The 21,749-nt window shown below is 36.6% G+C and overlaps 1 protein-coding gene across 2 annotated transcripts in view; it reads right to left on the bottom strand.

Annotated features, from left to right (window-relative positions):
* The window catches only part of COL25A1 (collagen type XXV alpha 1 chain), a 453,131-nt gene that overhangs the window by 148,616 nt on the left and 282,766 nt on the right, over positions 1–21,749 (bottom strand). For both annotated transcript variants that reach the window (XM_081304125.1, XM_081304126.1), the window contains exons 5-6: positions 5,225–5,251; positions 5,058–5,084 (exon numbers count right to left, since the gene is read on the bottom strand). In XM_081304125.1, the coding sequence (XP_081160251.1) occupies positions 5,058–5,084; positions 5,225–5,251 (54 nt within the window). The remainder of the gene's footprint in view (positions 1–5,057; positions 5,085–5,224; positions 5,252–21,749) is intronic.

Below are 21,749 nucleotides of genomic sequence, written 5' to 3'. Positions count from 1 at the left end.
TAGATTTACCCCTATCTATAATAATTTTTAAAAATTATAAAGACTATTCTGTTGGCCACGTGTCTTTAAACTAGTTCTTTCTTCAGTATTCACACTCTGCACTGTCCTGGTTCTACCTCTGAATGCTCCCTGTCTTTGCTGACAACCTGTCCTAGTCCCACTCCCCAAATATGGATATTTCCAAGGGATCCATCCTAGGCAGAGTACTTCCTCCCCTCACTCTTCCTCCCACCATTTTTCTGACCCTAGCCTTTCACTTCTCACTCAGGGACAGCTCAGTTCTGTAACTGTCATCTCCAGTGACAGCGCCACCTCAGAAACCCAGTATCATGTTTCTCTTTGCTATAATATCACAGTGAACTATCTCACCGAGATCACAAATTAAATATAACTAAAAATTCATCCAACTATCATTTGTCCTCTGGATTTTCTTCTGATTGATTTTATGAAGTAAGAAAGCTGGAAACTTCAAACCTATCTTTATCTTCTTTTTTAACTTCAGCTACTCAATCCAGTTAGATCCAAGTTCCAGTATGAATTTTCACATTTTAAAATGGAATCTTCCCATTTTTCTCCCTGAGATTAGTTTTTAAAAAAATATTTAACCTTCACCCAGGGTCACTGGTTCTGGGTGAAAATCTAATAGAGAATGAACCCATCTCCCGCCTTTTGCTTTAAGATCTCTCTCTCGTCAAGTTTCTTCTACAAAGGCCATCCCTGGATTTTCCTTATTTGTGTGTCTAGGCCTTAGCTTGGCACTTATGGAAAACTGTATCAGTGAGATGATCTGGCTTTCCTTTTCAAATCTCATTCTCCTTGTCCCTTCCATTTGGGGATAACTTTGTGACAGTGTGACCAATGAGACATAAGCTGAAGTCTGCTATGAAATTCATGGGGGGATTTCTGCTTGCTTGCTTTTATCCACCCTGCTAATATAGACACAGATATGATGAGTGGACTTGAAGCAGCCTTCTTCCTGCAATTGTGAGAGAAAGGCAAAGAGATTCACAGAGACTTTCACAGTAACATCGTGAATTATATAACTAACATCACCAGTTGTCTTCTCCATATTTGTTATTATGTGAGAAAAAATAAACTCAAACCCTCGCTCCGGTGGGGAAAGTGGAGTTTTCTTCCATATTTTGGTGACCCATTCAGAATCTCTTGCTTGCTTGTCCAACTTGGCCCCTCCCCATTGCTGAACTTCTCACTTTGATACTAAGTTTTCAGCTCAGCATGCCCCCTTGTCTCCAGGGATGCTTGATGTTCCATGATGAACCAGCTTATCCCTTCAAGTGACCTCCATGCTGAAAACCAGACAGTATTCTTCTAGCCTGGATTCTTCAGACCTTGTCCTGGATGACTGATATAGTTTCCTGGTCTATTTGGTCACCCTACTTTCAATCTTTCCCAATTTCATTTTACAATAGATACCACCACAATTAGATTTTTATAAAGAATATTTGGTAATAAAACCCAATGGTAATACACATCAAATGATGTACTAAAATATCTTCAGTGGTTCTGTACTGCCTGCTTAACTAGATATTCAAATACCCCTATAATATCACTTTATTTAATCAGCCTGATTACAATTTTTCAATATTTAACCTATTTTCTTAAAAAATAGAATATTCTTGTTCTTTAAATGGATCCTTCGATCTTTTACTTCTATAATTTTGTTTAAACTATTTCCTCCCCCTAGAATGTGTAATGTCTTGTTCTTCATTTTGTCCTCTAAAGATAACCCATTTATCAAGTCTTAGCTCAAGCGTCTTCTCTTCCGCAGCATAATAACTTAATATGGAAAATTTTTCACTTTTCTAGCATCTCTTGGAATAGCTACTTAAGGCACACAACATAATCACATAGTTTTACTGAGGCACTCCTGAGATTAGCAGCTTCTTGAGGGCAGAAATGATTTAATAATATTTTATACATATGTTCAATAAATATTCATGAAGTCTTTTTTCTATGTGAAGATGGTGCGAACAAGAGAGATAAGGTCCTTCTTCTGTAGTTTATGTTCTCAGGATGGAGGGGCAAATTTTACAGACAACAAGTAAGGGAATAAATAAACAAAATAGGATCATCTCAGATTCAGATTGGGCAGTGAGAGAAGTTCTCCCCAAGGAGGTGATATTTGAGATGAAACCTTAAATGATAAGAAGAACCAATTGCAAGAAGACTGAAGAGCAAGTGGGAAGTTGCTGAGTTGGGTCTGACTATGATGTGCCTGGAGAACACAGGGAGGGCAAGTAGATGGAGGATGGTGGGCAGGTGGGGGAGGGACAGGGAAGGGCTAGTGTAACCTGAGGTTGCAGAGGTGGCAAGGGCTGACCTTGAAGGTCTGTGGAGGCCAAGCACAGTGGCTTGGATTTCATTCTAAGGTTTTAAAAAGGGAGTAACACGATCTAATTTACAATGTAAAATGATCTCTCTGGCGGCTGTGGAGAAAACGGATTATAGAGAGTCAAGAGTGGAAGCAGGAAGATTAATTGGAAGACTTCTGCAGTAATCAAGGGTATGAGATAATAGCAGGTTGGATTTGGTGGTTATAGAAGAGGAAAGAAAAAATGGACTCACAGTCTCCATGATATTATGCACGGTAAATTGAAATATAGCGTTCAACACATATATGCCTTAATATGTATCTACTTCCAAATAGTTTCTCATTCTTCGTTTCTATCATACCCTTGAGTTTTTCTGTTTTGGATCACACATTATGGCTTAATGTACCCCTGTTTGGCATTTAAAGAGCCAAAGAGAAACATACAAAAGAAAAAACCCTTATATAAATTTAAGGAAATAGTAAGGGATCTACTACCGAAAGTCACTTAACAAAAACCTGAAAAGCTGGAGTTTGGAGGGTCATATTGCTAAGTTAAAGAAATAAATCCTTCGAAACAAAAGGTAGAACTCAAAATCTGTGATAGGATGAAAATGGATGGGGTATTCAAATACAAAGACTGCATTAAAATAAAAAAGAGTCTCCAGTTAACACTAATTGCAACAGTGTGCCTTAATGATTGATAGGATAATTAATTTTCATTGAAATTGAAGATTCTCCAGTTCTAACTTACTCTTGCTTCTCTGGAAATATGAAATCTTCACATTACTATCTTTACATGATAAATTTCCCGATAAGTAAGCTAACACTACCTTAAATATTATCTTACTAGAAAGGAATGTTTATAAAATTCTAAGAGCACTGAATGTGACCTGCTTTGTTTCTAAATTAGGAATCTGGGGAAAGATGAGTAAATTCAGTGGGTTCTCATTCTCTTTCACATATGCCTTCCAGGACATTTAGGATATTGCCTATGAAGATTCATCCTGCATTATGAATTAAATCCAAATTCCTTCAATACAAAGTAAAATCCTGGAGAAAATAGGATGATTTTTTGCCACTTTTTCACCCGAAATGCTAAATGGCCCCTGAATCGTGTGAAACTTGGCCCCAGTTGGTGTGAAAACTGGCTGAAATCTGTATGAAAGGCAGTCTGGGTTTGTCAAAGTAGTTCATGAACTTTGAACAAACTTTCAGGGAACCAAGTCCAAGTCTTAGTTTGTAATGCAACATGAAACCAGGTGAATTTCAGAAGGTTTCAAGTTTCATCCTGAAAATTTGGCCTAGCTTTATAATCAATCATCACTCTTGGTCACGATGAAAGCCAACACACCTTTTTGAAAACGAGAACTGCATGCAGACTGATGACAGCTAAGCTTCGAACCACCCCTTCACTTCCTTTGCCAAAGAAGAGTTCTCAGAATGGAAACAGTTTCCCTCTTACCTGGAAAGGCAAGTTGAGTGATTTTGGCATTGGGTGTAGAAAGAAATGATAATCAATACGTGGAGACACGCCTTGTGAAATGATCATCACCTACAGAGCAACTGGCTAATGTCTAATCAGTTCAAGTGATGGGAGATTTATTCCATTCCCTTCTATGCAGTAGATAAGCATGATGTTTACGCTCTTGACCATTAAGATCACTGGCTAGAATAAGTACCCTGAAAACTCTCCAAGGCGTAATCAGTATTTCTATATGAAGAATGAAGGATAAAAAGAAAAGTAAATCAGAACGTAACCTCTATCTTGTTCAAGAAACACAAGGAGATAAGAAGACAAAAAACTTTCAGGTTTGCATCAACTGCAGTTTTTGCAAAGAACAAACCAATGAACTCCTGAAAGCTCTATGCAGTATAAATGAATCCAATAATTAACTAAACACAGTACACTTTACAGAAAGACTACATAGTTTCTGTTTTCAACCTGAAAGTTTCAAATGTGCTTTCCACTGGAAAAAAAAAAAATTACTCTCTTCAACCAATTACTTGCTGTTGTGCATAGTGACATGAGAAAATTGAAAGGTATGTCTGAACAGAGCCACTACATCATTGGAACAGTATGTCTGAACATTTGGATAATAAGGCACAGATGTGAAGCAGAGGACTTGGCACTACCAAGGTAACAACAAAGCATTCACCATTGGTTATAATGGTTTAAAGGGCCATATTTGAAAAGAATAAAAGATTGACCTTCCTCCCACTATGCTAAATCATGTTACACCTTTTATCTGCCTAAAAATATGCAGAAAATCAGACAAATAAGTATTATTCCAACACAGGATAAAGAATAAATATGTAGAATACATTAATATTTTTATCTATAATAAAGCACATTTATGCAATAACACGTAAAGTTTAACTTAAGAAAAAGACCACATGGCCTTTATGTTGCAAAACAATGCATGCAAACCCAAAGGACCCAACAGTCATTGGGAAGGTGGCTGCTGAGGACAGCTAGAAGTGATGCTGCCCCTTAATCAGTGGTCTAATTATTGCAGAATGTTTTATTCATGGGCATCAGGTTAAGATAATGCACAAGATATATACATTAGTCATTATTAAGCTTTTTCACTTACAAGCACTGTGGTATTTGTGTCAGTCATTACTAAATCATGCAGCACGAGGGCAGTTATGACAGTGGGGTACTTTCATTAAGTTTGGAGCAGGAAACTAATTTTCTGCCCAGAATAGGAAAAGTACAACTTACCCGAGGTCCCTGATCACCCTGTTCTCCCTGTATAATTGGAAGATAAGATGACAGCTTTAGCCAAAATCCATATGTGATACTTCTTAAAAAGGTCAAAATATAACATAGTACAGGGTCATGCCAATATGAATTTCTACTAAATTAGTTTTTGTCATGAATTTTCTTACCTTATCACCTTTTGGACCAGGGGGGCCCTGAAAAAAAAACAGAGAGAGGAGAAAAAAAAGTGTAATTTAGAAAAAACAATTGCAGCTTGAATAGATCCATCAGGTCAGTAGAAGATATATACAAAGGGCATGAAGATACAGATGTCAATGACATTTCTCAATAAATTTTGGTTTCTGAACTATAATTGTATTATAACTGGAATATGAAAATGGCAATATGTGTGTGTATGTAGACATTCATGCAGCTATGTTTCATCATCAGAATGTGGTATGTTGAATGGATTTTCACAAACTGAACACACCTATGCAAGGAGATCTCAGTTAAAGAAACAACACTATCAGCAAGTCAGAAGCTCTGGTTGTCACATGTCCTTGTCATTACTCTGTACCACTTGTTAACTGCTATTCTGACCACTGACAACTTTATATAAGTGAAATCACACAGTAAGTGTCTGCTTGTTTTTGATCAAAGTGTATGCAGTTTATTCATAATTTGTGCATAGTTGTAGATGGCTATTACTGCTTTCTAATATTCCACTGTATGAATATAGCATAATTCATTCATTCATCCTCCTGTTGATGCCCATTTGTTTCCAGAAGGTTAGAGGTGCTGGGCTATTAAAAATAGTGCTACAACAAACAGCCTCATACAAGTCTTTTGGTGAAAAGTTGTATTCATTTCTGTTGGGTATATAGCTAGGAGTGGAACTGTTTGGTAATAGGAGGATACGTGTTTAATTTTAGTAGGTCCTGTCAAATAGCTTTCCCAAGTGGCTTCTACAATGTACATCCTCATCTGCAATGTATGAGAGCTTCAGTTGTTCCACATCATCATCAATACTTGGTATTTTCTATCTTTTTCACATTATATGTTCTGATGGGGGTGTAATAATTTCAGGTTTTTAAAAAATTTGTATTTTTTCTGGGTTCAGTAAGTTGAACCACTTTTTATACATTTATTGGCCATTTTACATCCTCTTTTTTTAAACTATCCACATCTTTTTCTCTTGTTCTATTGTTCTACTGCTTTGCTATAGTTCATTACACATTACATATTATATGCCATGCATTTGTATGTAGATGGGTAGGGATATATAGTAGAGCTCTTTACATACTCTGAATGAGTCATTCATCAGCTATGTTAATGCAAACATATTTTCCCATTCTGTGTACTGCTTTTATATTTTCTAAAGGGTTTTTAAAATGAATTTTAAATAAATTCAGTATAACTTTTTTTCTTTATAGTTGTCTTTTTCTTTTTTGTATTTCACTTAAGAAATCATTGCCTACTGCAATATCAAGAAGATATTCTTCTACATGTAGTCTAAAAACCAAAAGCTTCATTATTTTATCTTCCATATTTGGATTTGAACTCATTGGGAACTGATTTTGTAAATGATAGGCGATAAAGTTAGGATGCTTTTTTCTCTAAGTGGATATCAAATTAACCAAACACCATGCAAGGAAAAGGCCTCTTTTCCCCATTGAGGTACTAGGTTACCTTTGTCATCAATCAGGCGACCATACATGTATGTCTCTTTTCAGAAATTTCTTCTTTGGTGGGCAGCTGTCTATTCTTTAGGCACTTTGAGATTTTCTCTGCCTTTGAACAAAAGCACTAATGGGAAATACTCATTCTAGAGGTATTTTTATGCTGTCTTCTCTAGTTCTTAAATATGAAGTCATGTTTTGTGGTTCAGCCCAGCCTAAGGAACTGGAGCATTTCTAAGTCACCTTTAATCTCTCAGCTGTTTGTAGCAGGATGGGGAGACAAGGTCAAGCTCAGATAGGAAGTAAAGTCAAGGTTACTAACCCCTATCTTAAGTTTCCCCTGCTGTTCCTCTGCAGGTGGGCACATAGCAATATTCCATCTAAATACTTTCTTCTGCTAAGAGCCAGTCACAGAGGAACTACTCTAGCTAGAGCTGAGAGGTTATCATGAAATTAAGAGTAACAGATCAGGTCTCATATTTTGTTTATTTTACATTGACAAAGAACTTTCACCTGTTATTGCTTAATCTTTCCCACAATGCAAGGCAGAACTTATTATGATAATCCTTATATAAACGTCCCAAATGAAACTCAAATCTTATCTATGTTAGGCCTTTTATGAGTCTGTCAGGCTTCTAATCCAGTCTTCATGACTTCAAATGCTGGGGTTTTTATAAACTAAAGCTCTTGAACACAGATCTAGAACTGCATTCTGAGTCATGTCAGGTATCTGGTACCTGCCCTCAGCATTTTGCCTTCTGAAATGCCTCCCAACTGCACATTCCCCACTGCCATGGACATTGGTCCCAAGACCTCAAGAGTCTAAATGAGAGAAAACAAGGAGAGCCGGAGGGTGACAGGAAGCTAGACCATGCGATGACCTTGATAAAAACCTTTCACTCAGATCAGTAGAGGAAAGGGACCTGGGTGTGGTAGGGGGGAGGGAGGGGAGCAGTGCTAGGGACTGATATTGGTCATTATTGAATACATGTATGAGTATGTAACAATAAATCCCACCATTATGTACAAACATAATGTACCAATTAAAAAAAAACATGGGGAAAAAACATAAAAACCTTTCTCTCTTATCTGCAAATTATTTTATCACTGAAAAAAGGGAAGTGAGAAAATTATTCTTTCTTAAAAGAGAAAATTATTTTTCTTAATGTTTTCAGTAAAATTTTAATATCTTTATTAATATTTTCAATAAATCAAGTTGTAAGTAAAAATTATAGTCTACCTACTGTCTGTAAAACTAAGGAATTTACTTGGTAATTTTAACACATACAAATGTTCATTAATTATGTTTAAGTTGAATTATATTTTTGGTAGAGCAAAGGAAAAGAATAGTGAGGGGATTCCTACCATCATATTTATGCAATAGAATGAAGACTCTAGTCTTGATTTAAGTTGCATGTCATTGAACTCTATTTTGACTTTTACACACATCTGTTGGATGTTTCTAAAGAGTTCACCAATGTTCTGAGTACTGATAGAGCATATAGTGGGAGAGGCTGATTTAGAAAGATGTGGTCTGTCCCTGTCCTTAAAAAAAAAAACTGGTTTAGCACAATTTACTGGCCTTCAGGAAAAATGACTCCTAGTGAAGTCCAACAACTTTAAGGTCAGCTTTTAATATAGACTATACCCAGGTTTTCCCCCTCTTCCCCTGCCTGCTTTTGCTAATAAGATTTCAGAGGCCAAGCCTTCCAAAAGCACTCTGTGAGGTTCTAAGGCATGTTCTAAGGCTTTTCTGTAAAAAAATTTTTTACAGTAGGGAACAGAAGCAGCTCCTTTTCTCAAAGTCCAATGACCAAGACCAAAGCCTCATGTATCAACTAGTGCTCTGTAGCTGGAGCGCCTGGAGCAAGGACGCTTAATTCACGAACACATGAAATCTTGCACTCAAAACTGAGCAATAAATACTGCTGCTTCAAGGGCGGGTGTTTCTGAGCAGACAGCATGGCGTCCTGACACCTGCCAGCTCAAGACAGAAGCCAAGCCGAGGTCAACCTCCACTCACAGCTGTGGTGGCTGCTTGGGACACTCAGCCCCCACTTGTGTGTGGGATTAACAGCAGGTGTTTTCTTCTGTTCTGACTGAAATCCCACTTTTCTTTCTGAGTTGAATTTCTTCACTGAAACCTGGATTTAATCTGAAGACCAGAGTGGGCCACCTTTGTAAACAACATTTCAAAATTTGGGAGCTGTGGTTGCTTTCTAAGCCAAAACATTACAAATTTTTTAAAAAGAGAGAGTTCTTTGATTATTAACTTTAGTTAGATCATGATTTCAGTTTTGCTTTGTCTTTAATTTTAAAAAAAAACCTCATTACTATTTATTAAAGGATAGAGACCAATACAAATTAATAACTCTAATTGATTTACAGTGTATCAGTAAATGGCATTTTGTTGTTTCCAACAACACCAAGTTTATCAATCTAATACTTAGCAGATGTATTTGTTGTTTGGGTAACAATGTCAATGTCTGGATGGTTAACTATTGGTAAAACCAAGTTGAGATCAATGAAAAGATGAAATAAGGCAAAATTAGTATCGTAACTAACTAGGCTGTGAGTCACAGATTTATATCAGGTTTCTTTTGGGATTCCCCACTTTCTTGTCTTCTCTAGAATGTTGGAATTTGATCTATAAAAGATGTATTAAAGCACACTTTAATAAATAAAAAATTTGAAATGATTTTTCTAGATAGATTTATGCATAAATTAGGTCTCATTACATAAATTCTAAAAGGTACTAGTAACATTCATATTTATTAGTGTTGATAGTAGTTGGAACATTTCTTTTAGAGCATTGTTAGTGTTAACAATGTGGTACTCAGTTAACTGGTTTACTGACACACTCTATAAATTTTGGAGGCAAGCTTCAAAGTAGCTCTTGTTCAAAAGACTTTAAATTCAGCAATTATAGTGTACCTTTCTGTTTGTTCCAAGTTGTTGATGTAGGTCTTGGCCTATATTGATTCTAGTCTCCCAAATCTATTTATTGCCCAACAACTAATGTTTTAGCTATTTTTCCATTCTCTATTGTCTATTTCAATTAAATGGGAAAACTAAACTAAAAGCATAAAGAAGTACAATGAATAACACTCAGGAAAATATTGGATTTTAATCTACATTACAGAAACTGAAATGCAACTGGCAGAGAGAGAGATTCATATGGTTTGAGCATCCCCCAAAATGGTCTTGTATTCATTAGAACCATACATTTTACTTCTTTTCTTTTTTTTTATTTGTTAAATTTTACTTATTTTCAACTGGAAAAAGTAAAGAGGGACTAATTTTTAAGATAACAATCATGAAAACAAATTCTGCTAGTTCTGCTAAAGCTAGAAAAAAAGAGAATAGGAGCAAATCCTAGGAATTCTTGGCAGCCAGGGCTGATGGGATAGAAGTGAGGTTATGATTTCTAGCCCAGAAAAATGTAGATAAGTTTATTTTTCTGGGCTAGAAATCTAACAATTTTTTTTTCTGGTTAATCTTTTCATTACTGTAGAATTATGAGGACAAGCAAGTCAGATTCTCTAAGCATTTATGGCTGTCATACAGGAATCTGGAGGAGGGACATATAAGTCAAGTCTTAGTCTATGGGATAAACACCGTGTTGTGGGAGAATGGAGAAGACGAGGTAGGAGAACTGGAGTTGAAAGGTGCTACTGTGATGTTGTCCAGAGTTAAGGGAGCCTGGGAGGAGTGCTCAGACAGATGGGAAGGTGTGTCTCAGGGTGAGAAGGATACCGTGTTATCAGAGAAAGACAAAGAGGTTGGGACAGTAAGAACAGAAGTGGAGTGGGGACTGGAGATAGGGAATAGTGGAAAAGAGAAAGGCTGATCAACTACACCCAGGTGTCTGGTCCGATTCTGTCTTCAATTTAACAAGAGGAGATGAGATGAAATGAAGCCTGCTTTGCTTTGTGGCACTCAGAGCAGGGAGTGTTAGGGCTCCCTAGGAAGTTGTAACTTTAGTCCAGGAGAGAGATGGTAAAGGTCTGAATTAAGTTATGGTGGTGAGGACATGTGGCAAGTTCTAGATTTGGGAGACATTTCTGAGGCAGAACCAATGAGACCATCTAACTGATTGGACAGGGAGGCCACTGGCAGATCAACATGGTTTGAGTAGGTCCTGCTCATTGGAACAGTTACAGTTCTGTGAACTTGCAGAAGAGCATTGGCCTAAGTCAGTTCAATCTAGACCAATGCAGCAGTTCAGAGCGAAATGAATCATATCAGGTTTAATATCCGTGTTTAGGGTTGTATTTCAAATCCAAAGTGTTGGTAGCTTCGGATGGTCTAATTGAAAATAGGAGAGAGAGAGAGACAGAGACAGAGAAGGAGACACAGAGATAGAGAACTGTCATCACTACCAAGTAAGAGGTGCACAGATGATACATTACAGCCACTGTGCCACCACCACTCTGAAGCCACTATTCTTCCTTAATTTCTGCAAAGAGGACATCTTTATTGCATTTCCAAATAGACTATAAAATTCCCATATTTTAAAAGAATATTTTTCCTATTCTTTCAAAAAGTAATAAAACAGGATCTCCCACCCCAGCAGTTCTCTGAGAACACAGGGCAATGCCTTGGTCTGATGTTGGTCTTCTTTCTGAAGGGCTCAGGCACTCTTGCAAACATCATTTTATAAATATTCACAGTGTCCCAGGGAGGAAGAAACATGGAATATCCAATTTTTCTCTTGCATAACTAAAATATAAGAACTAATTCTACTGATTGTAAGACTTCTGCCTACTCCTTAGATCTGTTACTGACTTGGCCAGGGGTATAACGAGATGTGCACTCAAACCATATACTTATAAAGAAATTGAATTTGAGACGCTAATTTTTAACAGGTATCTAAATGTGCAGAAAACAATACTGCAAATAGTATTAATGATTGAAAATTTAGTGTTTTATTTGAAAAATACAATGATCTAAGGATGAAGAGAGTAAACATACTGATGTCCTTAAATCCAAAGGAGTCTTGGAATATGTCCCGAGTGATGGTTGGAAACAGACTATGCAAGTTTAATATAGTTTACCTCCTTTGTTCAGGAATCATTGCCAAAGAAAACAAAACAAAAACTTCATTGTAGTTTTCACCACATTACTTTAATGAATAAAACAAGACTGAACTTCAAGTCCTAGAAACACCTAGTTACCTCTACCTTAAAGTAGGTGCTCAATTAATTCTTGCTGAATCGAAACAGAAAGAACGCAGTAAAACTTTCTGCTGTTCAAAGCAGAAACATATAAAGAATAATAGAAGAACCAGATTTGATGTTGCTGCAGAAGAGCTGTTTATTATAGTGTCAAACTCTGCTAAGCCAGGGAAGGGAATTATAGCTATAAACAGATTTATAGCTTCAGACTTTACACTTTTCATTTTACATTGAAGATTAAAAGTGACCAAGCAGAAGGGGGTAGATATAAAGCAAAATTTAGAATATCAAAAACAGCTTTACTTACTAGAAAACTAATTTTTATAGCTATTATTTTCTGGACATTTTCTGGAGTGAAACAGTAACTCAAAGGTCTTTTGTGACGTCTGCTTGCACCCTGAATGAGGGACTATAAGTGGCCATGGTCAATCTTAAATCATAAGCAGCTGCCACAAGGAAGCAATTAGTGGGTCTAGCACTAGAAGAAAATTTAGAAAATCCAAACATTAAAAAAGAACTCTGAAAAGTAAGACTGATGTTAAGGAGTGAAGGGCTTATAAAACAGTGGGGATCAGGGACACTCACTCTGGCTTTCTTTTCTAACACAATACAAATTAAATACAGTCACATCGCTTCTCCTGCCAATCAAAACTAAAGGGTCTATTCTTCCTAGCATCATTATTTGCTCTAAATGTTTTAAGAGATTGCAAAAATTTTCTTTGATTAACTTTGAATTTTTTATACTTATTTTTAAGAGGTCAAACAAAATGAACTCCATGGTGAAAGACTTGGAATTCTAAACATTCCTTTTGTGGAAAGAAAGTATCATCTTGCTCTCCATGTGGCCATAGTAGCCCCTGTGATTTTACAACTCATGGTGTAAGCTATCCGCAACACTCTTATGTCTTGATATGTATTCAGAGATACATCCATCATTAAATCTTAGGTTTAATTTATAATCTATTTCAACATGTTTCCTAATACACCAGTCCAACATAATTTTGTCCAGGCTTCTTACAAAGGTTAAGATAATTTGAAGGTCAATTTGATTTTTTTTGCTTCATTTCTAATATCTTATTGAGCAGTATGCATTTTGTGAAATGCAGTTGTGCACAACACAAAGACAAAGGCAAGATGTCCTTTAAAGCCCAAGGAGATATTCAGAAGGAATGAAAAAAATCCCTTACACCTGTCAGGTGAGTTTAAGAGAATCTGAATCTCAGGACATGGATATGCTTCTCAAACTTCCAATGTACATTGGATCTTCCTAATTTTGGCTGGTGGCTAAGATGATCAGAAGCTCTTACTAGGAGCTTTGACAACAACCACACCCTGCATGTTTGGATTCTTCTTTATTTTCCTCCTCTCTCTCTGTGGAGCGAACATAACATTGAACCTACCCACCTGCTTGTCTGCTCCCCAACTTGGCCCTATTTGTCCTTTTCCTCAAAACAACATGACCATTCCCTTTGACTTCCCCCCAGAATCTCCCAACACATTCACTGACTCTCAAAGACAAGAGCACCATTCCCTCCTTTAAATGTACTATCTTCTCTCCCAGCAATTCCACCAACTTCCCAATATAACAAATAGGTTAGAGAAAAAAAAAAAGAAATTAGATTTGTGGGAAGAATGAAGAGGGAGCAGAGAAATCCTATTTTTATAGTCTGGTTTTGGGAGAAATAAAGGAATATGAGGCAAAATACATACTGCTCCCAGGGGCACTGCTCTCCATCAGGAAAGGAAAGCTGAGATATGGAAGGGAAACTGCTCGTCTAGTCCTGTAGGACCTGGCAAGGATCGATCCTGGGCTAAGCCAAATAAACTGGAGCTTTGGGAGAAAGGGCTGACAAAACCCATAAATGTTCTGATTGCTATAATTTGTGCCTCAACTTTTTTTCTTTTCACTCAACTTCCCTTCATTAGCTATCAAATACACCCCCCCAGGCTTCAACTTGACTTATGTCCTCAACGCTTTTTCAAGCTACAGTTCTGTATTTTCAACTACTCACCAGATGTTGAAGCCGAGATAGACCATTGTTAGCCCAAATTCAACCTTCTCAAACCAAACTTCTCCATTTCTGCTGCAAGAGGATCATGATTACAGACTTTCCCACTTTTGTTAAATACACAACCACTCCTCCCAGCCTAAAAGCTGAGTTTCACATTTGATTCAGCAAATTTGATCCAAGTCAAATCCTGTAAGTTTTATTTCCCATAAAATCCCTTGAGTCTATCCCCATCGGCCCATGCTGGCTGCCAGCATCCTTGTCCACAAGCCCCTCTTGACGTTTCCTGACTCTACTCCACCCTACATGCTTTGGTGAAGCTTGGTTTTCTCGCTGGGCATGGTGGCACATACCCATAGTGCCAGCTACTTGGAAGGTTGAGGTGGGAGGATCACTTAAGTACAGGAGTTTGGGGCCAGCCTAGGCAACACAGTGAGACCAACACAGGGAGAACATTTTTTTTTTTTCTAAAGCACATTTCTGAACATATCATTCCTCAGCTCAAAAAACTTCAGGGGCCCATTTGAAGACCCACCGAGCAGAAGCAGCTGTGGGCAACAATCCTGAATGGGTGTAAAAGCCATTTGGCAGCACTGCTGACAGAATCAACTAACTGATCAAACAGTATGTGCTTCCTGATGTAAACTAGAAAGTAGACTGTGCCTTTAAAACATGTTTCCTAAATATTGGAACAAACTTAATAAAACCTCTAAATGTAAATTGTAGTTTAGAAAAAATACAGAAAATAGGGGAATGAGTTAAACAACACCATGAGGAAATAATTAGACCAATACAGAATGTGAGAATACACACACACACACAGGACAAATGTCCTAGAAAAATTTTAAAAAAAGGGAAACTACTATAGAATACCAGAGACTGAAGGATTTTAATAATTAAGGGCTCAGTGTAGGCTTTGGGTGTTGATTCAAACAAAGCATTTGTACAAAGACATTTTGTCAACAAATGGGGGGAACTTGAATTCAGACTGGGTATGATGATATTAAGGAATTTTTCTAAGACTGTTGATGATGTTAAAATACACCAATAAAAAAAATGATAAGAGTGTGTGCTTAGCATGCATGAGGGTCTGGATACAATCTCCAGCACAAAAAAAAAAAAAAATAAACAAGTGGGAAGGATGTGTGAAATAAGATTAGAATTTGTATTTCTTAAAGCTGAGTGACAGGTGATGTGTCTAGGTCAGTTTACAGTACTATTTTCTTTTTGAGTGTGTTTGAAAAATTTCCATAAGTAGTTACCTATTTTTAAATTCATTTAAAAAGGTCCTCTGATTCCTAACAAATCAAGAGTGACTGTGCCTGTGTCCAATTCCTTTATAACCTGCAGTTAATTTTCCTTTTTGCCTTATTTCTCCTCTCCTCCAGCCAGCCTTGAATACCTGCTGTTCCCAGAGTGACCTTTGCTCCTGCCATTTTCTGTCAAATAAACATCAAAAATGATCATATTGTTTGGAATGATTAGAGCACATCTTTCATAACACCTCTTACCTGGCAGCTCAACTGTGGTGCTACTTGGAGTCAAAATAAACAGGACACTTTTGAGTTTCTGAAGGAAATTTCTGTCCTTTCAGTAAAGCCCCCTCTCCCTGGCCCACCCCACTTTGGTTATAGATCTCAATTTCCTTAGTATCACCTCGTCCTCCTTTGGATATGCCCTTTCCTGTGTTTCAACTCCTGAAGCACAAGCTCCTCTTTCATGAAAGTTGGCTCACCCTGCTGGAAGGAAGGTTTGTTCACCCTAAAATACTACCTCCTAGGCAGGAGAAGGAGAGTATATCCTCTTTGCTGGGGAAGAAAAACACTGACCTTGGAGTTTTATATGTACTAGCACATGACCTCTGGCAGGTCATCTAAATTCTTTCAGCCTCAGTTTCTTCATCTGTAAGATGGAGTGAAGATAATTACCTCCAATGGGAGCTCGAGGAATCAATTAAAAGACCAGAGTTTTCTGTAAAAGTTACTTCCTTTCACATCTGCTTTAATTCTAATGTGTAGTTTTGTTCCTTCTACATGATAAATGTTTAATAAATACATTAGCAGGTTTCCTGCAACTGTTACTCACCAGGGCCAAAATTAGTATTCTCTTAACAGCCTGTTGGCAATCAAAAAGTGACCGATACCTGTGTGCTCAACTGGCTTCTAAGGACTGCTAGTGAATACATGAGAATTCAGCTAGAAATTCTATCTTTGGGGATCACTATGATTTCTCATCTGTTGACTCATGAAACTAGTTCAGAAGAAGTAAGACTAATAGCAAAAAGGCACAGTAGTGCATGCCAGTGATCCCAGCCACTTGGGAGGCTGAGGCAGGAGGATAGCAAGTTCAAGGTCAGCCTGGGCAACTCAGCCAGACCCTGTCTCAAAATAAAAAATAAAAAGGACTGGAGATATGGCTCAATGGTACAGCACCCCTGGGTTCAATTCCCATTACAAAGCAATCAATCAATCAACCTTGCATTGTCTTTGGGGGGTGAAATAAACAGAATTCAATGAGTTCAATAGGAAAAAAAATTCTCATAAACCTAGGCAGATAGTTTTGGCTCCTGTCTTTCTTTTCCCTGTGACTCCAGACTTTGAGAAAGAATGTGCTATTTTTCAATCTTCCCCTCATTCAATACAAAGTCACTCCTAAAATCACATCAATGCTGCTTTAAAAAAAAAAAAAAAACACAATGCTACTGAAATGACTAAATGACCTCCTACTTGCAAACCTAGTGACGGTATTTCACAAGCCTGGGTGCCTTCCTTAGCTTTGTTGGCAATGCTTTCCTCTGGGGCTTCCATCTGATGGTGCTTCCTTGGTCTCCTGCCTCAATCCTCTTCCTTTCTACACTTCATAACTAATCTCACCCCTAGCTTTTCTTTCCCCTCTACATTCACTTCCACACTTTCAGCTACTACTTGCCAACTCTATTCCCAGCTGTGGCTTCTCTCTAGGACTCTACTTGTGTCCACCCTACATCTTCTCCCAGATAGCATGTTCTTATCTTAGATCACTATGTCCACCATTAAGACCAGCTAGTTCTCTTCTGAAATTGCATACACTTTCTTCAGGGCTCTACTGGCCCATATTGAGGCTTTGTATTAGTTAGATAAGGAGGATTTTCCTCTGGATGGTGGTAGCCCCAGGCATGACTTGGCAAGTAGAGCATGAAGTGATTTTAGAGAGTACCCTGCCCTTGGCTGAGCCCCCTTGTACAGTGCACAACTTACACAAATGTTAAGTGGCAGGCGTGGTGGTGAGTTTATGGCAAGTATAATATTTCTTTCAAAAACTCAAAACCCTACTGTGTCTTTTCTAAAATTCTCCATAACTCATGTTGCCAGGTATGATGCTTCAAGAAAGGTGCCTCTCTTCTAGGTAAAATGATAACCAATATTTATTTGAGCATGTCAATTGAGGATGTATCATCTTTGAATTACACTCAATTCCATGTATTTCTTATTAAAAGAATTTTTTTCTAAATGTAAATTATTAAAATAGATTTCTACATGACTTAAGATCTTAAATAATTAGCACAAATATGCAAATATACTGGTCATTTGGGTAGGGGGAAAAATATCTGAAGCCATAAATTTCACTTACAGAGGGAGGAAAGTCTTATTCTTTATGTTAACTAGGTTTAAATGTGTCCAACAAAAAGAAGGCCTTTTAAAAGTCTGAGATGGCTCAAAGTAAGAACAAAATGTTGAATTTAAACTCTGTCACTAAAATTATTTGAATTAAAATGCTATAATTAAGGAGAATTTCCTTATTTAATTCAAAATTTTGAATTAAAACACTATCATTAAGAAGAGTCATGGGGCTGGGGTTGTGGCTTAGCAGTAGAGCACTCGCCTAGCACGAGGCCCTGAGTTCGATTCTCAGCACCACATAAAAAAAAAAAAAAATAAAATAATGGTATTGTGTTCAACTACAACAAAAAAAAATAAATATTAAAAAAAAAGAAGAGTCATGGGCTAGGGTTGTGGCTCGGGGTAGAGCACTTGCCTAGCATGTGTGAGGCAGCGAGGCACTAGGTTCGATTCTCAGCACCACATATAAATAAATGAATAAAATAAAGGTCCATTGACATCTAAAAAGTTAAAAAAAAAAGGAGAATCAGTCACACAAATGTGTACATAACTATTCGTTTTACAGAAGGTCCTATACTCTAACCATATCCAACAATGATAATCACTTTTCATGAATTTCCTAACTTTCAGATTGAATTAATTATCTAAAACATCAAATATTTTGAACAATTATAAGATTAATTCTTTATGACTGTTTCAGTGAGTATTCATGAGAGAAGTACATATGTGAGTGTTTATACACAAATAGGCTTTAACAACGCTGATTTAAGTGCTTCATTAAGTTAGGTATCAAGTCAAACCAATCATCCTCATTTTACATTGAAAAAATGAAGGATAAAAGTTAGATAACCTGCCCCAACTCATCTAAGTTGTAAGTGGTAGACAGAATTTAAACCCAGGAGTCTACATCCAGAGCCCACACCCTCAATTCCATGTGTGTGTGTGTCACATGCTACCTTAAAATAGACTTTTAGTTCACCAGATTAGACAAAGGAAAAAGAAAGGAAGGGGGAATGCTAATAGGAAAGACAGTAGAATGGATTAGACACAACTTTCCTATGTTCATTATTAATACACAACCAGTGTAACTCCACATCATGTACAACCACAAGAACAGGAAGTTATACTCCATGTATGTATAACAAGTCAAAATATACTCTACTGTCACGTATATCTAAAAAGAACAAAATAAATAGATAGATAGATAGATAGATAGATAGACTTCTAATCCTGAGTAACAGGAGCAAGGCTTGGGGTATCACAATACCTGATCTTAAATTACACTACAGAGCTATAATAACAAAAACTGCATGGTATTGGCATAAAAACAGAAACAAAGATGAATGGAATAGAATAGAAGACACAGATACAAATCCACATAAATAGTCACCTGATCCTTAAGGAAAGGTGCCAAAAATATACACTGGAGAAAAGACAGCCTTTTGAGCAAATGGTGCTGGGAAAACTGGATATCCACACATAGAGAGTAAAACTAAATCCCTATCTCTCATCCTGCAACTAAAAATAAATCAAAGACCTAGGAATTAGACCAGAAACAGCAAAAGAAAATATAGAGGTAACAGCTAGAAGAAAATATAGAGGTAACACACCAAAACATTGATGCAGTCACTAACTTCCTTAATAAGACTCTTAATGCTCATGAAATAAAACTAAGAATCAGAAAATGGGACAGCATTAAATTAAAAAGCCTCTGCACAGCAAAGGAAATAAGACTGCGAAGAGAGAGTCTAAAGACTGAGGGAAATTCTTTGCTAGCTACTCTTCCAACAGGGATTAATAATCAGAATATATAAAGAACTGAAAAAAAAACTTTAACACCAGAAAACCTCACTCACTCAATAGATGGGCCAAAAATATAAAGAAACATTTCTCAAAAGAGGAAATATAAATAGTCAGCAAATACATAAAAAAATGTTCAACATCCATAGCAATCAGGGAGATGCAAATCAAGAGTATACTGAGATTGCATCTTACCCTAGTTAGAATGCCAATCATTGAGAATACAAATAATGATAATGCTGTAAGGATGTGGGCTAAAATGTACACTTATATATGGCTGATGGGACTGAAAATTAGTACAAACACTTCGGAAAACAGCATAGAGATTCCTCAAAAGACTGGGAATAGAACCACCACACAATCCAGCTTTCCTACTCCTTTTTTTTTATCCCAAAGAACTATAATAAGCATATTATAGTGATATGTGCATACCAATGTTTATAGCAGCTCAATTCACAATGTCCAAGTTATGAAAACAACTGAGGTCCACATCAATAGATAATGGATAAAGAAAATGTAATATACATACACAATGCAGTTTTATTCCATTTATATAAAGAAGAATAAAATCATGGCATATGCTGAAATGGATAGAATTAGAGAATGTCATGCTAAGTAAAATAAACCAGATTCAGATTGTCAAGGGCTGAATTTTTTTTCTCACATGTGGAACTAAGGAGAAAAAAAGGAATTAAAAAAAGGGGGATCTCACAAAAGTAGAAGGAAGATCAGTAGAATAGAAACAGGGGAAACAGGGGGAAGGAAATGGGAAGAACTAGGGAATCAAATTGACCAAATTATACTAGGTATGAATATACCACAGTGGATTCCAATTTTATATATAACTATATTGCATCAATTAAAATAAATAAATAGAAGGAAGACCAATAGAATATAGGAAAGGGATGGGAGAGAGGGAAGAAATGGAGTAAGTGAAATGGAGGCTACATGCATTTTATGAGTGTGTCAGAATGAACCTCACTACTATGTGTAACTCTAATGCATTAAAACTTTTTAAAATTAAAAAATATATACTGCTAAAAGCTGATATCTTCAGTTAGTTCATCCATTTAATCATATGCACATAAATTATCATTAAATACAAACTAGTAAATGCATATATATATTTTTTTCTTTTTTATTTCTTTTTTTATTAGTTGCTCAAAACATTACAATCATCTTGACATATCCTATATCATACCTTTGATTCAAATGGGGTATGAATTCTTATTTTTCCACGTGTACAGATTGCAGGATCACATTGGTTATACAGCCACATTTATACATACTGCCATACTAGTGTCTGTTGTATTCTGCTGTGGGACTGGGGGTATAGTTCAGTGGAAGGATGCTTGCCTAGCATGTGTGAAGCCCTGGGTTCAATCTGCAGCCCCCCACACACATACACGCCCACAAGTTTATTGTGTGTTTTCTATGTATTAACACTGCATAAAGAAAATGAGATACAAAACTGAGTGGGTTTGGGTAGTAATAGCTTCCATACAGGCAAGTATGGATTAACTTAATTACTCACGAAATTCTACATGTTGTTCACCTTAATTCAGATGGTATTAAGAGGAATGTATTTGCTAGAGAACATGGCATAACACTGGTGATAGAAATTCTTCAATATCAGTGGGATAAAACTGTAAACTAAATTAAACTTTGAGATAATATTATACCATTTAAATACACAAATGATAATGTAAAAACATAATATGGATTCTAGTAAGATAAACAAACTTATATTATGTGCATTCTTAATACTATAAATCATCTGGAGTACAATGGAGGCTTTCATACATATTAACCATATACTTAAAATATCAAAAAACTAGTAAAGCATTAATATTTGTATTATTACCATCTTTGTCATATAAAATATAGATAAAATGTATGGGGGATGATCATATTTTGCAAGTTTAGCATGATTTATTCAATATGGGCTCCATTACCAGCTTAACATGACAGTTCTATTGTCATTTGAGTAAAATCAAGACTTTTTCCCCACATGTGTGCACACGCATGCACATATTTCTCAAAGAATGTGTATGTCCTCCCTCTGCCCCCAAGTCAGACTATGCGAATCTGGAAAAGGCTAGATGGGAACACAAACATGAAATATGGGAATTGCTAAAGTGTTAGGTTAGAAGGAGCTTAGTATATAATTTAAAACATATGAATAGAAACTTAAATACTGCCCCCAAAATATAATACTTTATCCAGGAACAATTCCTTACAAGGCATACACAGCTTGGATTTTATAAATTTTAGCAAAATATTGTGAAATGGCAATGACAATATCAGAAAAAAAAGAAAGAAACAAAAGGGATTTGGGTGAAAAGGCAATGTGACATCTTCTACTTCTTTTCAAGTGTATCTGAGAAAACACAAATGGAAGCCACACGCCTCCATGTGCAGTTGTCTGATGGTATTTGCTTGTGGTTTT

This window comes from Spermophilus citellus, assembly GCF_964194105.1.
Source record: "Spermophilus citellus genome assembly, chromosome: 8".
NCBI lineage: Eukaryota > Metazoa > Chordata > Mammalia > Rodentia > Sciuridae > Spermophilus > Spermophilus citellus.
The sequence above is the reverse complement of the archived record's forward strand: the minus strand, read 5'-3'. Positions and strand labels throughout refer to the sequence as shown.